This window comes from Peromyscus californicus, unplaced genomic scaffold, assembly GCF_007827085.1.
Source record: "Peromyscus californicus insignis strain IS unplaced genomic scaffold, ASM782708v3 Scaffold_6__1_contigs__length_162567912, whole genome shotgun sequence".
NCBI lineage: Eukaryota > Metazoa > Chordata > Mammalia > Rodentia > Cricetidae > Peromyscus > Peromyscus californicus.
In genome coordinates this window covers 84,919,159-84,941,286 of record NW_026294584.1, presented here as the reverse complement: position 1 = coordinate 84,941,286, position 22,128 = coordinate 84,919,159, and the positions used below count along the sequence as shown (strand labels likewise).

The 22,128-nt window shown below is 38.1% G+C and overlaps 2 gene segments (V, D, J or C); both read left to right on the top strand.

The window, feature by feature from the left end:
* LOC128099646 (immunoglobulin kappa variable 1-39-like) lies at window positions 1–492 on the top strand. The segment is given in 2 exon segments: window positions 1–49; window positions 173–492. Coding segments are annotated over 2 exon segments (369 nt in total).
* A 10,845-nt stretch (window positions 493–11,337) lies between these two features.
* LOC128099645 (Ig kappa chain V-II region 26-10-like) lies at window positions 11,338–12,204 on the top strand. The segment is given in 2 exon segments: window positions 11,338–11,386; window positions 11,759–12,204. Coding segments are annotated over 2 exon segments (495 nt in total).
* Window positions 12,205–22,128: the final 9,924 nt, after the last annotated feature.

Sequence of the window (22,128 nt, the reverse complement as noted above, 5' to 3'; positions counted from 1 at the left end):
ATGAGGGTCCCCACTCAGCTCCTTGGGTTGCTGCTGTTCTGGCTTACAGGTAAGGAAGACAGCCTTGGAAATGTGTTCAGCTGAGTGTGGTCAGTGCTGCCAGGTCTCTGGGGAAGTCCTCATCTAACAGGATTAATTGTGTGGGAATTTGTTTTCAATTTTCCACTCTTAGGTGTCAGATGTGAAATCCAGATGGCCAAGTCTCCAGCCTCCCTGTCTGCATCTCTGGGAGACAGTGTCACCATCACATGCCGGGCAAGTGAAGACATTTACAGTAGTTTAGCATGGTATCAGCAGAAACCAGGGAAACCTCCTAAGCTCCTGATCTACAGTGCAAATATCTTGGAAGATGGGGTTCCATCAAGATTCAGTGGCAGTGGATCTGGCACACAGTATTCTCTAAAGATCAGCAGCCTGCAGGCTGAAGATATTGCAACTTATTACTGTCAATACAGTTATACTCCTCCCACAGTGAAACAAGTCATGACATAAACCACCAAGGGAAGCAGAAGTGAGAGCCTAGGCTGCCCCAACTGCTTATTCTAGGGTCTCCAGCAGGTGAGAGTGTTTCTCTTTGCTAGGATTTAAATGTCAAAGTGATGTTTTTGTATTTTGTCAGAGAAACTTAGTCCCAGCTTTCAAAACAGGACTATGTCTCATGATTTACATGAAAAAATAACTTATCCTAACTTGCAGAGTTTTGGCAACAGGTAAGATTAATACAACATAGATATCAAAACACACACACACACACACACACACACACACACACACACACACACACCTACAAATTGATTTACAGCAAACCAGTTATTTCTACAGGAAAATTATCTAATTTTCATAGCATTAAAATCTTGAGGACTCAGGCTGGGGAGATGACTTAGTGCAGTGGTTTTTACCTTCCTAATGCTGTTGCCCTTTACTACAGTTCCTCATGTTGTGGTGACATACCCAACCATAAAATTATTTTCCTTGCTACTTTATAACTGTAACTTTGGCTACTGATATGAATCATATTGTAAATAATTTTGGAGATAAGGTTTGCAAAAGGATTCACAACACACAGGGTGAGAATGGCTGGCTTAATTTCTAAGACCACTGAATTCTCTTTTAGAGGAACTGTGTTTGATTCCCAGCACAGATGACTGCTAGCTCCTGTCTGTAACTCCAGTTCCAGTGTATCTGAGACTCTCTTCTGGCTTTTAAGGGCATTGTGCTCACATGGTTTGTGGACAAATATGCTGGGAAAACACCAGTACACATAAACTAAAAATAATTAAATCTTAAATATTTCAGAAAAATTCATACTGGGAAGAGATTTTTCTCATAATCTAGAGTCCATTTTTAACTGAAAGTAAGGCTTCCTGACCACATGGTCCTCAGTTAGGATGTGAACTCCCATATTATATGCATGGAAGGGAGGAAGATTTCCTCCATTTGTGCTTGTTCATTTTTCTTCTCACACAGAGGTCAAGTTTCTTGGTTACTTTTCAGTTGTTATAACAAAACATCATGACCAAAGTAATTTATAAACAAAGTATGAATTTGGGGGCTCATGGTTCTATAAGGTTATTCCAAGTCCAGTGTGGTGGGAAGCATGGCAGCAGGCAAACAGGTATGGCCCTGGAGAAGTAGTTAAGAGCTTTGATCTTTAACTGCAAGTAGGAGACACAGAGAGAACTAGGAGTGGAACAACTTCATCAAGCTGCATGCTCACCACTCTTCAAACAGAGCTATCAACTCATTCCAACCCATGCCTTCACAATACCCTCCAGTGTGGCCAAGTAAACCCAGAGAGATATGATGAAGTAGAGAACATCAACCAATTCAACCTACAACTGACTTTGCACAGTAAATGGTGCCCTTAAAATAACATTTTGTGGAAAATGTTCTGTTTATTTTCTTACACTTATACATGATCTACCATGTATATGATTACCATCAGATGCATCACAGGAAATAGACATGTGCATTGAGTTAAGCATATCAATCTAAATAGAAAATCATATACATTAGACCCCTCAGCATAAAACACCTTCTTCTTCTGGATGACAAACAGAAGCTCCTAGAATTATCTATTGAATAAAGTTCAATTAGTAACTTCTGTTCTAGTGCATTTTACCTGTCCTGTAGTTCACTTTAAGTCTGAATAAAATCCTTGATGCCTTGTTACAACATGGATCACAATAAACCATTCTTCTATTAAAATAAAAAAGAATTATATCTCCATTTTTCCCCTTTAATCAATTTTGTCATTAAATTCACAGAGGCTCTTGCATAGTTAATGCAATTACCCATTTTCTATTTTCTCTATGGCTCTATGAAGTTACCCTTTTTATTTTTCTGAAATGTTCTGAGATTGCTTCAAAGGTTGTACATACATAGATTAAACATAAACCCAAGAATCAACACTCTGAAAATTCTATGGCTTAGCCACAGTTGGCTGTATACTTGCAACACTCAGGAACAATACAGGATTGCCTGAGGAGGTCTAAATACAGCATAGTTAGGTGGCTTATAACTTCATGGCATAGAGCTCTAACTTCAAAACAACACCAGGGTATCCAGTGTTTCCAGTAATAATGTTCATGATATTAAAAACTTTCAAATAAATTAATAGGTGTTTCTCAGACTCCTGTTGCATGAAATCAACTCCTTGATTCTTTTTTGTTCTGAAAGATATCCCATGGCTGGTTACCTCACATCATATTCATTCACTGATTAATGGAAAATCTTCAGGCTTAATCCTAAGAATTGGTAATTACAGGTAAATTTATTCTTTAAAAATACTCTGTATAGTTTTTTTATGTGCAAATGAGGCTTCAATGTGAAAATGATATTTCAACACCTGTGGAGAAATACAAGGATGAGATTTTGTTAGTTGACTAAAGAGGTAACATAAAGAATGGAAAAAAAAATTTACCAGTTATAGATATGACAGATGATTAGTGTCTAGAATTTTATTGACTAGTTTTATGTCTACTTTATACAAGCTAGAGTTTTCTGTGAAAAGGAAACTACAACTGAGAAAATGGCTCCATAAGACTGGCCTGTAGGCAAGACTGTGTGTTATATTTGGAATAAAGATGTATGTGGGATGGCCAACGGCACTATGGGTGGTGCCACCTTTGGGCAGGTGGTCTTGGGTGCTTTAAGAAAATAGGTTGAGGGCTAGAGAGATGCTCAGCCATTAAACACTAGGATAACAACCAAAAAAAGAAAGGAAAATAAACTGAGAAAGCTTGAGGAACTAGCTAGTGAGCAGATTTCTCAGTGGCATCTGCTTCAACTCCAAACTCCAGGTACTTCCCTGCTTTAGTTTCTGCCATAGATTCCCTCAGTGAATGAATGTAACCTGAGAGATGTAAGCTGAAATAAACCATTTTCTCCTCAAGTTGCTTTGGTCATGGTGTTCATCATAGCAATAGAAATCCTAACTAAGACAATAATATACAAAGAACTCAAAAACCAATGCCAAGATGACAAACAAACAAGTTAAAATGTAGAGCATAGAACTGTACAGAATATTGTCAGAGGAAATGCAAATGGATATGAGATATTTTAAAAGGATTCACCATCCTTAGCCATCATAGAAATGCAAATTAAAACTTCTTTGTTATTTCATCTTACCTCAGTCAGAATGACTTTGTAAGAAAACAAAAGACATGAAATGCTGGCAAGGAAGTGGGGCATGGAAAATATTCTTACTCTGATGGTAGGGTTGCAATTGGTACCGCCATTATGGAAATCCTTGTGGCAGTTCCTGAAAAACCTAGAATTAGATCTACCACAGGATCCAGCTATGCTACTCCTGGACACATGCCCAAAGGACTCTGTTCCCTACCAGGAGGGACATGCTCATCTGTCTTCAGTGTTGCTCAGTTCACAATAACTAGGGCATGGAAATGCCCTAGATGTCGATCTAATCATATATGGATAAGGAAAATGTATTTTTTTTGTCAGGCTCATAATGTACATTATTCTCATCAACAGGAAACATTCTTTAAAATATGGTATATGTTAAGCCACAAAATAAGTAATGAATGTCAAAAATAGAAATTGTTTTACATAATTCTGATGAAAAGTCAGTATTATACTGAAGCAATTTTCAAATTATGCAAAGATATAGATGTTAAAATGGTCCATTCATGAATAACCAACTGTCAATGGAACTTAGAAGTGGATATTTAAAGTTTGTTTTTAACTGTTTCAGAAAAAAAAAAACATAGTAACACTAAACGTTGGAAAGACTCCCTATGCTCATGGGTGTGTAGAATTAATGTTGTGAGAATTACCATGCCATCAAAAGCAATGGGTAGATTCAGTCCAATCCCAAAGTTATTCTTCATAGCTAGGGGAAAAGGAACCATCTTAAAAGTTACACAGAAGCCAAGGAAAAATAATAATACTGTATCCACTTACATACATGATCTCAGTTATAGTAGGGAACAATAATGATAGAAACAGCATGGTGCTGACAAAAATATGCACCTGTACATCAATGAAACAGAATAGAAGATCCAAATTTTAAGTCCACACAAATATACCCACTTTGTTTCTTTTTATGTTTTAAACACATTCATACACACATATACACACACAAGCACACACACACACACACACACACACACACACACACACACACACATCAACTGTAAGGAAGATGGAATACAAATATCAACAAATAGAGATGAATCATTGGATGGGATATCCACATATAGAAGAATGAAACTAGAATCCTGTCTCACACCTTGCACTGAAATGAACTACACATGCATCAAAGACAGCAAAAAGACTGAAAATAACTCTAGAGACTCAGAAATTTCCAGAAGTGGAAGTTAGCAAATGTCCTACAACATACAGACATAGGTGAGAATGTTTTAAACAGGAATGCAAGTGAGTATGTCTATATGGACTTAAAATCTGGATCTCCTGTTCTGAATTACATTCTAGAATAAGGCCAACAATTGACAAATAGGATGTTTTGAAACTGAAAGTCTTCTATATAGCAAAGGGAACAGTCACTTGACTAAAGAGCTAGTTTATGGAAAGGGAAAAATTCTTTGTCAGCTATACATCTGACAGATAATTGATATTTAGAATATCCAAAGAATTCAAGAAGTAAACTGTATAGAAACTAACCCAATAAAATGTGTTTTAGATATGAAGGAACCACAAGATCTTGTACCCCACAAAAATATAATTTATTAAATTTAAAAAAATGTTTTAAGGGCAATATCAGGTATAGCTGGAAAATGCTGTCCCCAGAGCTACATTATTAAACAGGCATGACTACATCACTGTGATTTTTTGGTGAGGGGGGACACAGAGGTCACCAAACAATAAAGAGCTTGTCTCTTGTCCATAAGATCTAGATGATATAGCCACATTAATGATGATACCATGTACTTTGACTGTATGATATAGCGAAATGAAGGTTGAAGTTAGCTGGAAGCTATTATATGGCTGGGTAGCTTTGATAGTTCTGGAAGATGGTATGAAGTTTGCTGGGACAGAGAAGACATTGATGATCTCACACTTGCAGGAACCCAACAGTCTACTAGGATGAACTGACTAGTGACATGTGCCCACCTGCACAGCCATGACACTGCTGTTATATAACCAAATGCTTTCTTACTGGATTTGAGAATCACTACAGATCTGTGTACTTTAAATGTAGTGAAACACACCTTACAATGAGTCTACAGACTCTGGATGAGAATTTGATATTGTTTAGCTAAATTGACCAAGTGCTAAGCATCCCTCTGCTGTGGGATAATGCTTTTCTACACTGGTTTAATAAAATGCTGATTGGCCAGTAGCCATGAAGGACATATAGGTGGGATGTGCAGACAAGGAGAATTATGGGAAGAGGAAGGCTGAGTCAGGAGATACCAGTCTGCTGTCCATGGAGCAGCATGTAATGGCACACAGGTTAAGCCATGGAACATGTGACAACATATAGATTAACAGAAATGGGCTGAGTTTAAGTATAAGAGCTAGTCAGTAGTTAGCCTGAGCTAATGGTTGAGCAGTTTTAATTAATACAAGCCTCTGTGTGTTTACTTGGGTCTGAGTGGCTGCATACTGGGTGGGACACAGGAGAACTTTCAGCTACAGAATTTGGATGAATAAGAGATAACAAAAAAGTGTATGTATTTCCCTCACCTTCTGGAGGGTAGGTATGTTTCTGACTGTTGAGCCCTGGATGGTGTGGTGTGTAGGAACTTGAAAGGTACATGACAGAAGGCTGCCATTCATACAATAGTTAGGCTGGGGATTTGGTGGAGTTAAGATTGAGCTAGAAACCCACATAGAAACTGAGATATATTCCTTAGAATGAATCATAGAGTTGATTTCTGCATTTCAAATTTAAAGCTCAGTGAGAAGCATGGTTCAAGGATGATTCTAAATATTTAATGACTTGACGGTTAATAGAATTCCAATCCAAATGTACCTTAGGACACTTAACACATTCTTAATCATTCTAGGAGAGCACACATGAACACTTGAGGTTCATTTTGTCCCTACCACAAACAAGGGGATGACTTGAGAGAAAATAGTCACTCAAGAGAGGCCTTGTATTTAAGATAAGAGGATCAGAAAGAATATTTAAGCCCGGGAGGGTTGGTGCATTATTGCTCAAGGTTCATGCCTCAGATAAATGTAAAGAATCAGTGCATCCAGCCTTGGTGCAGTGGGAAGGAGCTTGGACCTGCCTAGGCTCAATGTCCTGGGCTCTGCTGACTCCACATGGGAGACCTCGATTTGGGGAATGTGGGGACGTGGTGTGGTTTGGAAAGAGGGCTGTGGGATTGGAGGAAGGAGTAGGGGGGATCTGTGGATAGTATGTGGAGTGAGTAGAAAATTAATTAGTAAAGAAATATAAAAAAAAAGAATCAGTGCATCAATGTGAGTGGAAGTGGTAAATCCTAAGAAGATTGGAAGTTTCCCTCAGCATTTGGAGTCCATCTACTTCATCACATTTCTTAAAGATTATCTCAGCAAATGTTCAAGGAAACCATGCCTGCTATTAAGAGTTTAGCTTAAATGCATTATTTAATAAAAGGATCAATTTGTAGGAGATTATAATATAATTATATCATTTCCCACTTCCCTTTCTCCCCTCCAAACCCTCCCACATACTTCTTGCTTTCTTTCAAGTTCATGGTCACTTTGTAAATTGTTGTAGCATATATATATGTATATGTGTGTGTGTAAATATATGTATAGATATATACAAGTATATGTGTATATGTAGGTATAATATAGACACATGCACATGTGGATGCATAGACATGTATATATAAATATAAGGGTATGTATACATATGTAAGTATTATATTTATGTAATCCTAAATACATAAGTACAATCTGAGCAGACCTTATGATGTTGCTTCTGTTTATCCAGTTTCAGGGCTGACCATTTACTATTGCATAACCAATTGGCATGCTTTTCTTGAAGAAGATTATTTCTCCTGTTCTCAGCATTTCTTAGGTGTCTAGGTCAGAAGCTACACCTAATACGTCTCACCAATGTTGCTGCCTAAATATAACCTGAAAAAGAACAACAAACAACATTCTTTTTTTTCTGCAATTTGAATAAATTTTATTCATTATGTTAAATACTTTTTTATTTTTTAATTTGCAATACAATTCAGTTCTGCATATCAGCCACGAATTCCCTTGTTCTCCCCCCTCCTGTCCCCCTCACCTTCCCCCCAGTCCCCCCCCTTTCCCATCTCCTCCAGGGCAAAGCCTTCCCCACAGACTGAGATCAACCTGGTAGACTCAGTCCAGGTAGGTCCAGTCCCCTCCTCCCAGGCTGAGCCAAACAATCCTGCATAGGCCCCAGGTTTCAAACAGCCAACTCATGCAATGAGCACAGGACCCGGTCCCGCTACCTGGATGCCTTCCAAACAGAAGCCAATCAACTGTCTCACCCATTCAGAGAGCCTGATCCAGTGGGGACCCCTCAGCCATTGGTTCATAGTTCATGTGTTTCCATTCATTTGGCTATTTGTCCCTGTGCTTTATCCAACCGTGGTCTCAACAATTCTCGCTCATATAAACAAACCCTCCTCATTCTCGCTAATTGGACTCGCAGAGATCCACCCAGGGCCTAGTCATGGATCTCTGCATCCAGATCCCTCAGTAGTTGGATGAGGTTTCTAGCACAACAATTAGGGTGTTTGACCATCCCATCACCAGAGTAGGTCAGAGAACACCAGTAGCATAGACTCTGAGAGAAACAATTAATCAATGGGACCTCTTGAAACTGAGAAGCTTTTGTAGAGCAAAGGATACAGTCAACAAGGCAAAGCGACAGCCTACAGAATGGGAAAAGATCTTCACCAACCCCACATCTGACAGAGGACTGATATCCAGAATATATAAGGAACTCAAGAAATTAGACATCAAAATGCCCAACAGTCCAATTAAGAAATGGGCTATAGAACTAAACAGAGAATTCTCAACAGAGGAAACTCAAATGGCCGAAAGACATTTTTTTTGGTTTTTTCGAGACAGGGTTTCTCTGTGTAGCTTTGCGCCTTTCCTGGAACTCACTTGGTAGTCCAGGCTGGCCTCGAACTCACACAGATCCGCCTGGCTCTGCCTCCCGATGCTGGGATTAAAGGCTGCGCCACCACCGCCCGGCAACAAACAACATTCTAACATGGACTGGCTCTTAAGATCTCAGTCCTTGGACAAAGAACTGCAACCAGAAATTTGAGGAAAGTATATACATTGCCAAAGCTCAATTAGAAGCTTTTTCTAGTAGTGTCCTTCCTTGGACAAGCCAAAATCCCTTTAGACACTTAGGTTTATCTAATTCAATTGTGAGCAAGATGGTACACAAACTGATGTCACCCACAGAAACCTCCACTTTGGAACATTATGTCATCTACTCTTCATTTCCCACAGCTGTTTGAAAATGAAAATATTATTTTATTTTTATTTTCTCAAGCACCGTGTTAAAAGTACATTAATCATGATCCACTATATCCTAATTTTACCTGGACATATGTATATTTTTAATAAAATTATACTACAGACACACAAGCTTTTACTTATATTATATTGCAACATATTAGGCACTAGAAACTTTGGTAAGTCCATATGACATTTTGTCCCATAGTGTGAAAAGAAATGGGAGGGGAAAACTGAATAAATTATGTTGATACCATGATCAAATGACTGCTTGTCATCAATGTGAATTCTATATCCCAGTAATAAATCATAAATATAGGTACTTTAAGATAGTTTTTTAAATAAACAAGAAAATTACGTTAAATTTAATTTTGTTTTATTATTTGAGTGTTTTGTCTACCAGTAAGTGTCTGACATATATGGAGGGCAGAAGAGGGTGTTGGATGTTTTTTAACTGGAGTTACAGATAGCTGAGAGCTACCAAATCTGTGGTGGAAATTTAACCAGGTACCCTGGAAGAGCAGCCAGTGTTCTTAACTGCTGAGCCATCTCTCCAGCCCACTAAGATAGTTTTTTAAGAATATTTTTTTCATTCAATATCCATAGCATTTTAACATTGGCATTTGGTAATGTTATTAAAGTGTTAGCCAATAGGGGACTTCTTTTCAGAGGTTCACAGAAATTAGCCAATATACTTGAAATAGAAATCAACTGAATAAATGTTGAAAGTTGAACAAGAGTTAAGTCAATACAACTGCACTGGCAAGGCAAAAGGAGACAGAAGTCTATCATTGTCTATATTGTCACGTGCATGTTAGTGTTGAAAAGAAAAGAACTAGGGAAAGGGTTAAGAACTGTGTGCAGCTATGAAGTCTCAGTTAAAGGTCTGACTGCTCATTTTCTTAATTCTGGACTCTAGGAAAACCATTGCTGTCATCATATGTAGATGTATTTGTCTGTGATGAGATGAGTGCTCATAATTGCTCAGGAACTTCATGGGCATCCTCACATTCCAAGATCAGGCAATTTCTCCTTCTTAGAGTTGACATTTTTCCATCATGAGTTGATCTTCGTGAAAGGTTAATTATTTCTAAAGTCCAAGATGACCAGGGTGTTAAAGTGGCAATGAAGACTTAAGAAGCATTTTCAGAATCAGGAACAAACTGTGTAAAGGATAACAATTATCCTAGTTTGAAAGTAATTGGCCCCCATAATCTCATATAGAGTGGGAATATTAGGAGGTGTGGCTTTTTTGGAGGGCATATGGCATTGTTGGAGGAAGTGTGTCATTGTGGGTTTGGGTTTGGAGGTATCATACTCAGGATACCACACAGTGTGTCTGTCAGTTGACTTCCTGTTGCCTGCAAGATTTAGCATTCTCAGCTCCCCCACCACATCAACCTGCCTACTGCCATGCTCCCCTTCTTGATCATAATGCACTGAACCATTGAAACTGTAGGCAAGCCACCTCTATTAAATGTTTTTTTTTTTTTTACAAGAGTTGCCATGGTCATGGTGTCTCTTCACGGCAGTTAAGAACCCTAACAAAGACAACAATAAAATATCCTAGTAGTTTCATCATTCCTAAAGTGGAAAAAAAATAGGTTAAGCAAATTGAAGACCAATCAGCCTTGTGCTACTGGATTTAACATATAATCCTCTACTGATTGACATGCTTATATGCAAAATTGAGCAGAACTCTGAAGAAAATCTAAAAAGATCTACATAAAACAAAAGTACAGATTTATCTTGTTAACAGTAACACATTTTGGGCTCCTGAATGTATAAGTGAAAATTCAATGTGTTTAGCAAAAGCCACCTCTATATCCCTGTCATAACAGCATGACAAAATATAAATTAAATTTACAAAATGAGATAAACTGTACTTTCAGAAAGATGGTTTACTGTTAGGAAATAATGTTTTGAAAGAAGAATACATGCTCAAAAAATCGTTTCAGGAAAAGTTGTGTGGGAGCCAGACATGGAAGTGGCCAACTAGAAGTACATTCTGAAAGACAGGGTGAAATGAATATCTCCTGGTACTCGATCTCGGACTTTCAAGCCCCCTACACACGGAGAACATGAATTTCTGTTATTCATGCCTCTGGGTCCTTATGCTGGACCGTGGAGACCAGTGTACTGTCTTCACCCTCCTTCATCAGATAAGCACCAGGAGGCCTTTCTTGGACCAGAAACAACTTTTCTCCTTTTTCTCCTTTTGTTCTGACTCTGGTGAAGAAGGAGGGGCCATCATGAAAATCCTCATAACTCTTTCCTCTGCCTATACTGCAGCACTAACCCAGACCTTTGCATATTGCTCCCTAGGGAGGACCCACCCTTCTCAGTCTGAGTTAAAAGTAGTCCTCTTGCAGTGACTGATCAGTCTCCTCAGACTGCCTCCTCAAAATGAAGTTTCCTATTATGGTGTTGGTGCTCCTGGTGTTCAGGATTCCTGGTAAGAACAGTGAGGAAGGAGGATGGGTAGTGGGGATGAGTCCTGAGTCTCACTGCTGATCACATGGGTTCTGTCCATGTAGGAAGATGGATGTTATCCTTCAGAATGGGGCCTGTGAGATTTACATCTGTGAGAGGAATGACCCAGATGGGAAGGAATCTGTATTACAATGAAGATTATGACACAGATGGACTGGGATGGTCTAAATAACAGCTAGAACCCCCTTAGGGCTGTTAGTTCATTTGTTCTGTTTAAAAGCAAATTTTAGTGTATAAAGCAATTTATGTAATATAAACATCTAAACTGAAATGAATTTTTTAAAAAATCAACCTAGTTTGTCCATGATTTTGTTCTTCTCTGTTTGTATTTCAGCTTCCAGAGGGGATGTTGTGATGACTCAAACTCCACTCTCCCTGCCTGTCAGCCTTGGAGATAAAGCCTCCATCTCTTGCAGGTCTAGTCAGAGTGTTGTACATAGTGATGGAAACACCTATTTGCACTGGTACCTACAGAAGACAGGCCAGTCTCCACAGCTTCTGATATACCAGGTTTCCAACAGATATTCTGGAGTCCCAGACAGGTTCAGTGGCAGTGGGTCAGGCACAGATTTCACACTCAAGATCAGCAGAGTGGAGCCTGAGGATTTGGGAGTATATTACTGCTTCCAAGGTTCACATGTTCCTCCCACAGTGATTCAGACTCTAACAAAAACATTTTTGCTTGGGGTGGCCCACCTGCCAAACCTGTTATTTCTCTGCGAGAGAGAAGTGCTGAGGAACTCCTCATTATTTGTTGCAGCTGAGGGCCTTGGAGCATGAGTACCATGGCTACACCTCACTGGTCATGCATTTCTGGCCTCATTAGCTGCAATAATAATGATATTGCATTTGTCTCAGGCAAATGATGAACATATCCCTTCTCTTCAACCAGGAATAATGTGGTTAAAGCTGAATGAAAACCTATTTTGTTTCTACAGGACTTGTCTGCCTTCCTGACTCAAAATTATCATTAAAGCGGTCAGAAACTGAGACATATTCCTCTATTAAACTGTGCCCTTTACTATATTTCTTAGTCACTGTTCTATTGCTATGAGGAGACACCATGATCATGGAAACTCTTGTTTAAAAAAAAAAAGCATTCAAACAGTGTTTGTTCAGAGTTTCAGAGGGTTAGTCGTTTGTTACGGTGGGAAGAATGGTGGCATACAGGCAGACATGGTGCTGGACAAGTAGCTGAGAATTCTACATACAGATCTGTAGGCAGCAAGATGAACAATCCACTTGGCCTGATTTGGACTTTCAGAAACCTCAAAGCCCAATTTCAGTCATGATTCCTCCCACAAGGCCATATTTTCTAATCCTTTCAAATAGTGCCACTCCCTGATGACTAAGCATTCAAATCTATGATCCTATGGGGCCATTCTCATTCAAACCACCACATGATATAATCATTTTATTTTTGCCACATCTTATGGTTTTCATTTAAATTCCATGTTATTAATTTAAATATTGCATACTCTACTCCATTTTGTTTTCTATTTATTCAAAGTATGTTCACTGATCTTCAGTCTAAGCTTTACTCATGAAACATTTCTTTTCTGACAAACTGTTCTGTTTTCTCCATCCAGATGTTCTTACTATTTGAGTGCACGATTTCTTCCAATTATATGTACTGTTATTGATGTGTAAGAACTTATTTATGCTAGTGTTTTCTGGTTGTTTTGAATATTTTTTCCATGTTCCAAATATTTATGGTTTGGTGTTTTTATGTGTTGAGAATAAATTTTTTTCTCCTTCACTTTTGTGAATTTTAATAAATTTAATGTATACATATTCTTAGGTTAAATTACCTTTCTTTTGTTTGCAGAGTGTGGTTACTTTTCCTTCACTTTTGACATTTTCTGGTCATTTTATATTTTGTTTTGAAGGGAACATTTTGATGTTGTTTCTTGCTAGAACTTTGCCTACATTACCCAATTATCTCCTTACTGCTAGCTTTTTATTAAGAAATTAACCCCCTCCTATCATAGGCGTGGGTCACTCTTTAGCAGGGCGGTAGTGGCGCATGCCTTTAATCCCAGCACTCAGGAGGCAGAGGCAGGCAGATCTCTGTGAGTTCGAGGCCAGCCTGGTCTCCAAAGCGAGTTCCAGGAAAGGTGCAAAGCTACACAGAGAAACCCTGTCTCGAAAAACAAAAACAAAAACAAAAAAAAAGAAATTAATTTCAGTCTAATAAGATTGCCTTTGCCCCCCATATGTATGTAAATATTTATATATGTTTTTTCATATCTTATTTTTTTTTCTTTCTGGGATTTGATATTTTGGATATGCATTTTCCATTGAACTAATTTGAGTGCTTTTGAAATTCTAAGTCTTGTATGTTCAGACAGAATTTCATTAAACACATTTTCTATTTGTTTATCTTTCTCTCCTCTTTCTAGAAAGTCTATATGTATGTATTCATTTAATGGTGTACCATATACTGCCTATGCTGTTCATTCTTTTTACATTTTTATTTTTATGTATTTACTTCTCTGTCAATTTAAAAAGGGAAATAATGATTAATTTTAATATCATCCTCATTATCCTCCTTCCTCTCTCATTGAAACTCTAGTCTCTGTACTCTATTGGTGAAATTATTAAGGCAACTCCACGTAGTTAAAAGGGAGGTTTATTTTGTGGGCTAACTCACAAATGAAGGGATAGCTTGCAGGGTCTGGGGAAGGTGTAGCGCAGTCCGGTGGTGTTCTCTGGAGAACTCTGCTCTGTCTACCTTCAGCTTCCTGCGTCTAGGAACCAAGAGAGCCAAGACATCCAGATCTCTGGTCTTCAGGATCCTCTCTTGGCCCACCTTGTAGGTGTGACAGTTACCGAAGCCTCAATGGGGGTTGGAACTTCCAGATCAAAGCTGGAATGGCTACCTACTACAGCACTCCCCATCAACCATAATGCTTTATTTTTGTTTGCTCATATGAATGAGTTGGGGGTTCTTTACTGGAACACTAAGCTTAACAATGACTCCAAGGCTAAAGATAATGTGATACCCTTTCCCTGCAACCATTAACTGTTGGTGGTCTGTCAATCAAGAGTGAAGAGTTAGCTGGGCGGTGGTGGTGAACGCCTTTAATCCCATCACTCGGGAGGCAGGGCCAGGCGGATCTCTGTGAGTTCGAGGCCAGCCTGGACTACCAGGTGAGTTCCAGGAAAGGCGCAAAGCTACACAGAGAAACCCTGCCTTGAAAAACCAAAAAAAAAAAAAAAATGAGTGAAGAGTTAGCATCTCCTCCATGAAAGTTGAAATGATGACCCACACAATCTGCTGCAGATCTTACACTAGTAACTATGGCAGTGATTTCATGAGTGTGGTACAATGATCATGTCCAGAATGTTCTGTTTCACATCACTCCTTGCTGTCCTTTGGTTCTTATATTCCTTCTACATCCTGTTGTGAGACATTTTCTCAGTGTACATAATAATTTTCTCATCTTTGTGTCCTACCTAGATGACTAACACAAATTTAGAGTAACAAAAAGCAGCAGTTTTCCAGTGAATGAATGGTTAATGTTCAGAGACATGAACTTCATGGGATGGAGGAGTATCTGTGCAGTTATTTCGCTGTACTTGCTGGACTTAGTGATTCTGAGGTAGAATGGGGGGTTTTAAACATTTCTGTTGAATCAAAACATATACAGTACACTACAAGACAGTGGTGCACACAGACTGGTAGATAAATAGTCAGAATTCCCTGAGGAAGTTGCTATGATAAGGCTCTTCCTACAGGCTGACAAGACAGCAACATGACACAGAAGCTGGAGTACTGGGAAAGTGGCTGCTGTCTCTGGCTGCTGTGTGCACTAGGAGCTCCATGGGTTAGTACTGGGGATATTGTTGATCAAGACTTTTCTCTTGTTAAGAAATAAGGCTCAGGTTTCCTTAGTATATAAAACAAACTGAGTTAAATAAATAAAAGAAAAATGTGGAAACATTTTAAAATGATGACTAGACTGTAAAATTTGAATTCCATGATGGTGGCTTAGAAATAAAGCCATTCAAGGTAAATTCACACAAGTAGCTTTGGCTGATTTATATAATGTTACTATTAACTGGATAATCTTGGTTGTATGTAACCTTGAACCCACACTGCCCCAAACCACACTGCTTTAGGGGCGAATAGATAAACAAATCCATCATCACCATCTCTGGTCTCAATGAATATTATCTTTAAATTAAAAGGAGAGTTATTGTTTCATTAGGAAAATGAATAAGTAAGGGAGCAGCAGAATTAATATGAGCACAGGGAACCTTTGAAACTAAGGTCTGGAATCCAGCACTGACTGTAGTGTTGTCTTCATGAACTTGTACATTGACCTCTAAACTCATCACATTGTGTACTAGGCATACATGGAGTCTTCTCATATAGCCAAATTTCAGTAAAATGGCTTAGGAAGGTGACAAAGAATCCCCAGGAACAAAGTGAGATTTGACAATTGCAGTTTGGTGGAGCACATTCTGGGTTCTAAGCACCTTTAATAAAATTTGGGGGCCTATCCTAAAATACTGTAAATTTTTCTTCTTTGTCTTATTATCAAAAGCTTTCTACTGGCCTCCACATGCATCAGGCACTCATGAGGGGTACATGCAGACAGAACACCCATACACATAAAATTTTTTAAAAAACTATTTACATTTTGCATTTATTTCAATGTTTTGCACAGGTTTGGGCATTTTGGTTTCTTTTGTTTATTTTTATTTTCACTTATTTAAAGAAAATAATTGATCAACATGTTTGACAATTTTATATGTATATAATGTACTCTTAATATTCTCCTCCCACACATTCTGTCATCTCCACCCACCCCTATCAAGCTCCTCCCAAATCCAAGTCAGTCTGTTTGCAGTTTGATGACATTTTGTGTTGTGACTTGTTTATTCAGGCCCATATCTATGGACATAGGATTGGGGTTATGAGTGTGTATGCAACTAAAGACAATGCTTTTTCCTCTTCCACATAATTCAACAGTGAGTGCAAAAGCTCAAGTCCCCTCCTCCATCCAAGATTCACAATTGTCAAGTCTATTCTTGAGCAGACCCAGTGCACTCTTACCCTGATGGGTGTGACTGTAATTACTGTGTCTTTCACAGAAGATGAAGTTTCACAGGCTTTCTTCCCATTTCTTGGCCCCGTCTTTCTAAGCAATAGAGAGAATGGCATAAATGTCTTATTAAAGGCTTAGTAGTCTCCAGTCACTTAGTCATATCATTTTGGGAATCTATAATCTGTAGTCATCACAAGTCCCTTTAAAGAAGCATTTCTGATTAAGACTGAATGCAGCATTTATCTATGTATACAAACCTACATATTTAGGGGTAAGTTTGACACTTGTAATTTTGAAGTATAATAATGCAAAAAAAGACCAAGTATTGACAACAATTTATTGATGTATTTAGTAGAACTGCTTGTACTACAAATTTTCCAAGCATGACTTCACTTGCTACCTGCAACAGCATGACCTGGAGAAATGCCTGTAACAATAGGTTATTGCCCTAAACAACCTACTGATTGCCATGCATGTTTCTGTAAAGTCTTGCTTGATTGCTCCCTCCACCTTGTGGTTTCAGAGTATAAAATGAGAATATAAACTAGACATTAAATCACAGCCTTTCAGGAGCCAACCTGGCTTTGGTCCATGGGTAACATTTCCTCTCCTCTACTCTCATTGGTGTCAGGGGCCATACTCCATTAAGATTCCCACAACAAATCCACTATAATAACAGTATCAATTACCATTTAGAGCCTGTGATTTTTCTCCATGCCAGTTTTTTTTCCATGTTTAAGGTACTAGGCATGGATTCCCTCCTCTGGAGAGATCATCCAATCCAATCAATTTAGTTGCATAACAGTAGTACACATACATGTATCATGTTTGTTAGGTTAGACTATGGGATGATAGGATTCCTGAAAGGGTAAGACCATCAATGCCTTCTCTCCCCCAGCAAACATCACAGCATTTTCTGGTACTATGAAAGCTACACAGCATGCAAGAAGCATGTAGTTTACTGTGATTTCTCTATTGTGCATCAGAAGTACATGATGTCATCAGAAACACGGTCTTATTCTCCAGTTCTGGTGGGCAAACGAGAAGAATGACAGGACTCTCTAATAGGTAACTCCTGGGTCTTCTCTGATCAACAAATCCTTATGATGTATTTACCCCTGTTACTGGGGTTTAGTAATGCTGTTTAGGAATAGCTTTCTTTAGCTATATGGAGTGTATCCCTTCAGACTAATTTTAATTTAATATATTTTGTTTGTTTTTCTGATAGTATTTTTCCATGTAACTCCTTCATATCTATAGCTCATTTATTGGGTGATTTGTTTTGTTGATATTTTTTGAGTTCTTCATGTATTCTAGATATTAATCATCTGCCAGATACATAGAACACAAAGACTTTCTCCCATTCTGTGGATTGAATTTCAACCAAATGACTGTTCTCCTTTTGAACAGAAGCTTTTTAGATTCAGAAGGTCCTACTTGTCAATTGTTGGCCATATTTCTTGAATGATCACTGTCTTTTTCACTTTTCCATTGCTGTAAAGAGACAGGAAGACCAAGGCAACTCTTATAAAAAAGAAAACATTTAATTCAGGACTTGCTCAGAGTTTCATAGTGTTATTCCATTATCATCATGGCAGAGAGTATTATGGCAACCATGGGGCTGAGAAGTGTACATCCATCCTCAGCAGGGAGAAAGAGAGAGTAGTAGGCCTAGCATGAGCTTTTGAAATCTCAAAGCCAACCTGTGATCACATGCCTCCTCCAAAAAGGCTACACCTACTCCAACAAGGCTACACACCTCCTAACACAACCCTGACAGCTAATTAACTTGTAAATAAGCAGCAAATACATGAGCCTACATGGGCCAGTCTCATTCAAAGCACCACAATCCCAGTCCTTGTAGAGAGTTCTTAACTACTTCGACATGCTTTAGCGTACTCCCTAACATAACATATTGCATACATTCCAGATATTTCAGTTTCAGGTTTTACACTGACGTATTTGAACATTAGGGAAATTATTTTTGAATTGATGAGAGATGGGATCTAGTTTCATATTCTATATGCATACATTTTTCCCAATATCATTTTTTGATGATACTGTCTCTTCTTCTATGTTCTTCTGTCTGTGAGTTTGATTGTTTTCCTATATTTTAAGTAGTTGGCTCTAGTTGCTTTGACGTAATCTGGGTATTCAGATCTGCTTCAATTATTCATGAATTTTTCTGTATTAATTTCATACTGCTTATTATTCTAGCTCTGTGATATTACTTAAGATTAGTTATGGTAGTGCCTTCCACCATCATTCTTTTATACTCAGTTTCCATATGAATACGGAAACTTTTTTATTTATGAAGATGTTGATCATGGCTTCATTGTATCGACAAGTTGTTTTTGGTAGAATGATCATATTCACAAATCAGTTCTGTTAAGCAACGAGCCTTTTTGTATACTTTAGTGTTGTCTTTGATTTATTTTTTCAGAATTTAAAAGAAAAAATTTAAGGGTGGTAGACATTGCTCAGCAGGCAAAGACACTTGCCAGGAATCCAGACAATCTGAACTCAGTCCCTGTGGCCCACATGATGAAAGGGAAGAACTGACTCCAGAATGTTGTTCCCTGACTTCTACACACACACACACACACACACACACACACACACACACATACACACACACACACACAACCACAAATAAACACTAATTAATAAATAAACTTAAAGGAAACTTTTTAATGGTTATTTATTAGTTCTCTATTGCCTTTTTGGTTTCTTTTTTAGTGGATAGTTTCTGTTATTTGTCATGAGAATTGAAAGGTAACACAATATATGACTGTAATGAATTATTATTTTTTTTTGATAGAGAAAATCATTTTGAGCATAAATTAACAGGATACTTTCAGTGGAAAAAAAAGATCTGTTAATGAAAATCAGAAGACAGAGAAAGATGGATTCTACTTTTAGTAGGATGACAGAGACAGTTTATTTTTAGTAAATGACTGTCCTGAAGGAGAACAAACTGCCAAAGGAGATCCTGAGATCTGTGAAGGTGGAAGAAACCAGGTGTGAAGGATCCTGGAGATCTCGAGTAAAATAGCTTAGATGTGCCTGCTACACCTTTCTTCAACAAACAGAACCAAAATATAGAATAAAATACACTGGCCAAACTTGAGAGTAGCACTGAAGTACAGTGTGATATCCTGGAGACACTAAGTTACCCAAACATGCAACTGGCCTTGTAAAGCAATGCATACAGCACCCTGTGTGGATTACTGTCATCAAACCTTTGACCACATTTCATCTCTAGGAGGAAGCAGCAGGGCCCTAGGGAGATAAACGTTTTTTTTTTTTGTTGTTGTTGTTGTTCTAGTCTGTATCACTGTGAGACTCGTTCACTACTCCAATACTGACAGTAATATGTGGCAACAACTTCAACCGCAATACTGCTGATTGTGAGAGAGTAGGAGGTCCCAGACCCACTGCCACTGAAGCAAGCTGGGACTCCAGAAACCAGGCTGGATCTTCTATAAATCAGGAGTTTGGGAGAGCCTCCTGGCTTCTGCTGGTACCAGTTCAAGTAACTGGAGCTCATACTTAAGCTGGCACTACAGGTCATAGAGACCTTCCCTCCTTGAGATGCAGCCATGGATGCTGGAGACTGGGTGAGCACAATTTCTGCATTGGACACTATGATCAAGAGAAAGCAATACAAAGAAAGAGATTTGAGTAGTGACAGAAATACAAAAATAACTTCATATCACCTGATATTCAGAAGAAACAAAGTGAAAAAATGTATCTTAGACTCAAACTTCCCCAGAGAAAAGGATTGTGACTTCTGAGCTCAAATCCTCTCCCCTATCCTACCTGGACACTGATTAGCAGGAAGCTGAAAGTGTGCACCTGAAAATCCATAGCGATTTCTAATCTCAGCTTTGGGTTAATTACTGCTCTTCTCATAAGTACATCTCTTTAAAACAACCATGAGACATTTGTGGTTTCTGAGGATGAAGTATGTAAATAGCAAGATATAGTCTAGGCAGTTTTTGGGCTTATAAAACCTTGTGGTCCATTCACTAGGGCAAACCTGGTTAATACAGAAAACTATCTACTTATCTCTAGACATTATACTGATAAGAAAGAAAATATCATTTTTTCTTTTTCTCATTCATGGTGCATACTTCTATCCTCAAGTTTTACCCAATATCTCTGTGAAGATGGGTTTAATTTGATCTACACAGCAAGGCATATTCTACTTAGTAATTTCATGCATATTTCTCCTATGATAAAGCCCTGTTCAGAATGCCTGGTTATAACATTCTCAGAGAAGTTTTAGAAGCCTTATCTGCTTCCTTTTTTCCTGGAAGCTGCAGAGCAGAGACATAACTCAGCCATTCCTTTCTAATCAGATGATCATGCGCACAATACACTTAGAAAACCAACATCTAAGTGTGTTTTCTGGAACCCACGGGTACTCAGTGACATTTCTGCAATAGTCAAGCACCTACTCCATCCTCAGGAGAATAGAAAAGAAATCTCCCAATGAAATGAATGGAAACATAGGAACCAATTTTGTAGCAATGATCATTTTTTCAGGACTCTACTCCATGTTTGATTTAAGAAGCCTGGGCTGGATGTTCATGGAGATGCACTCATCTGAATAACCACCATTCTCAATATGCACCATGCTCTGTTTCTCTTTAACTTATGTCATATTATTATCTGGGAAAATGTGAGGACACTTTTCAAATAAATTTCATATTAATTATTAAAGAGTGACAGCTCCTGAATTTGTAAATTCATGTATAAGTTTGATCAAAACTTACTTTATCTTACAGCAAATTTCAATTATATTCCTATAAATTTAATGTAAACCAGGCAGCATGGGAATTTCTCTAGATCTTCCTTATGAATAAGTCCCTTATTTCTCTCTTCACAAAGGACTTCTTCCATAGGGTAATAATGATTAGGAAAAATAACAAACTGTGAGTATATACACATATTGAGAAATGCTGACCTAAGAATTGCTAAACTCAAATAAAATGTAAGTATGCTTTTCTTAGCAGTTAATTCTCTGTAAATGCCTACTCTTCCTTCAAGAAAAATAACAGTCCTGTCCTTCATTGTGTTTTTTTAGTAGTTAATTAGTCTTACACTTGTTCCTTCATAAGGAAAGATCTTCCACTATATTTGTGAGGACAGTTTTTATATTTCACCAGTAAGGGCACTAAATCATCCTCACTGCTATATAAAACAAACAAATCAGCACATTAGTCAATGAGCCTCATTGTGCATTAAGAAAAGGATATCTCCATCGTTCCAGCTCTAATATTAGTGTTGGATATTCATGAAATCACAAAGATCATAATAATAATACCTTTGTCTCTACTGAGATTGAAGGACAGCCAATCTTTTAATCTTTTTTAGATTTATATATTTATTTCTGTGATCTGTGCATGCATATGTGTATGTGTATAATATGAATATTTGGGACACAAGAAAGTCAAAAGTTGGCTTCAGATACCATAGAACTAGAGTTATGAATGGTTGCAGGCTGCTATGTGAATATTGACAATTAAACCCAGGTCTTCTGTAAAAGCAACAACATACTTATCTACTGAGTCACCTCTGATCTCCAGAGACATCCAATCATATTTTCATGGCAATTCTCTTACCTCCAATAAGCTTTGGT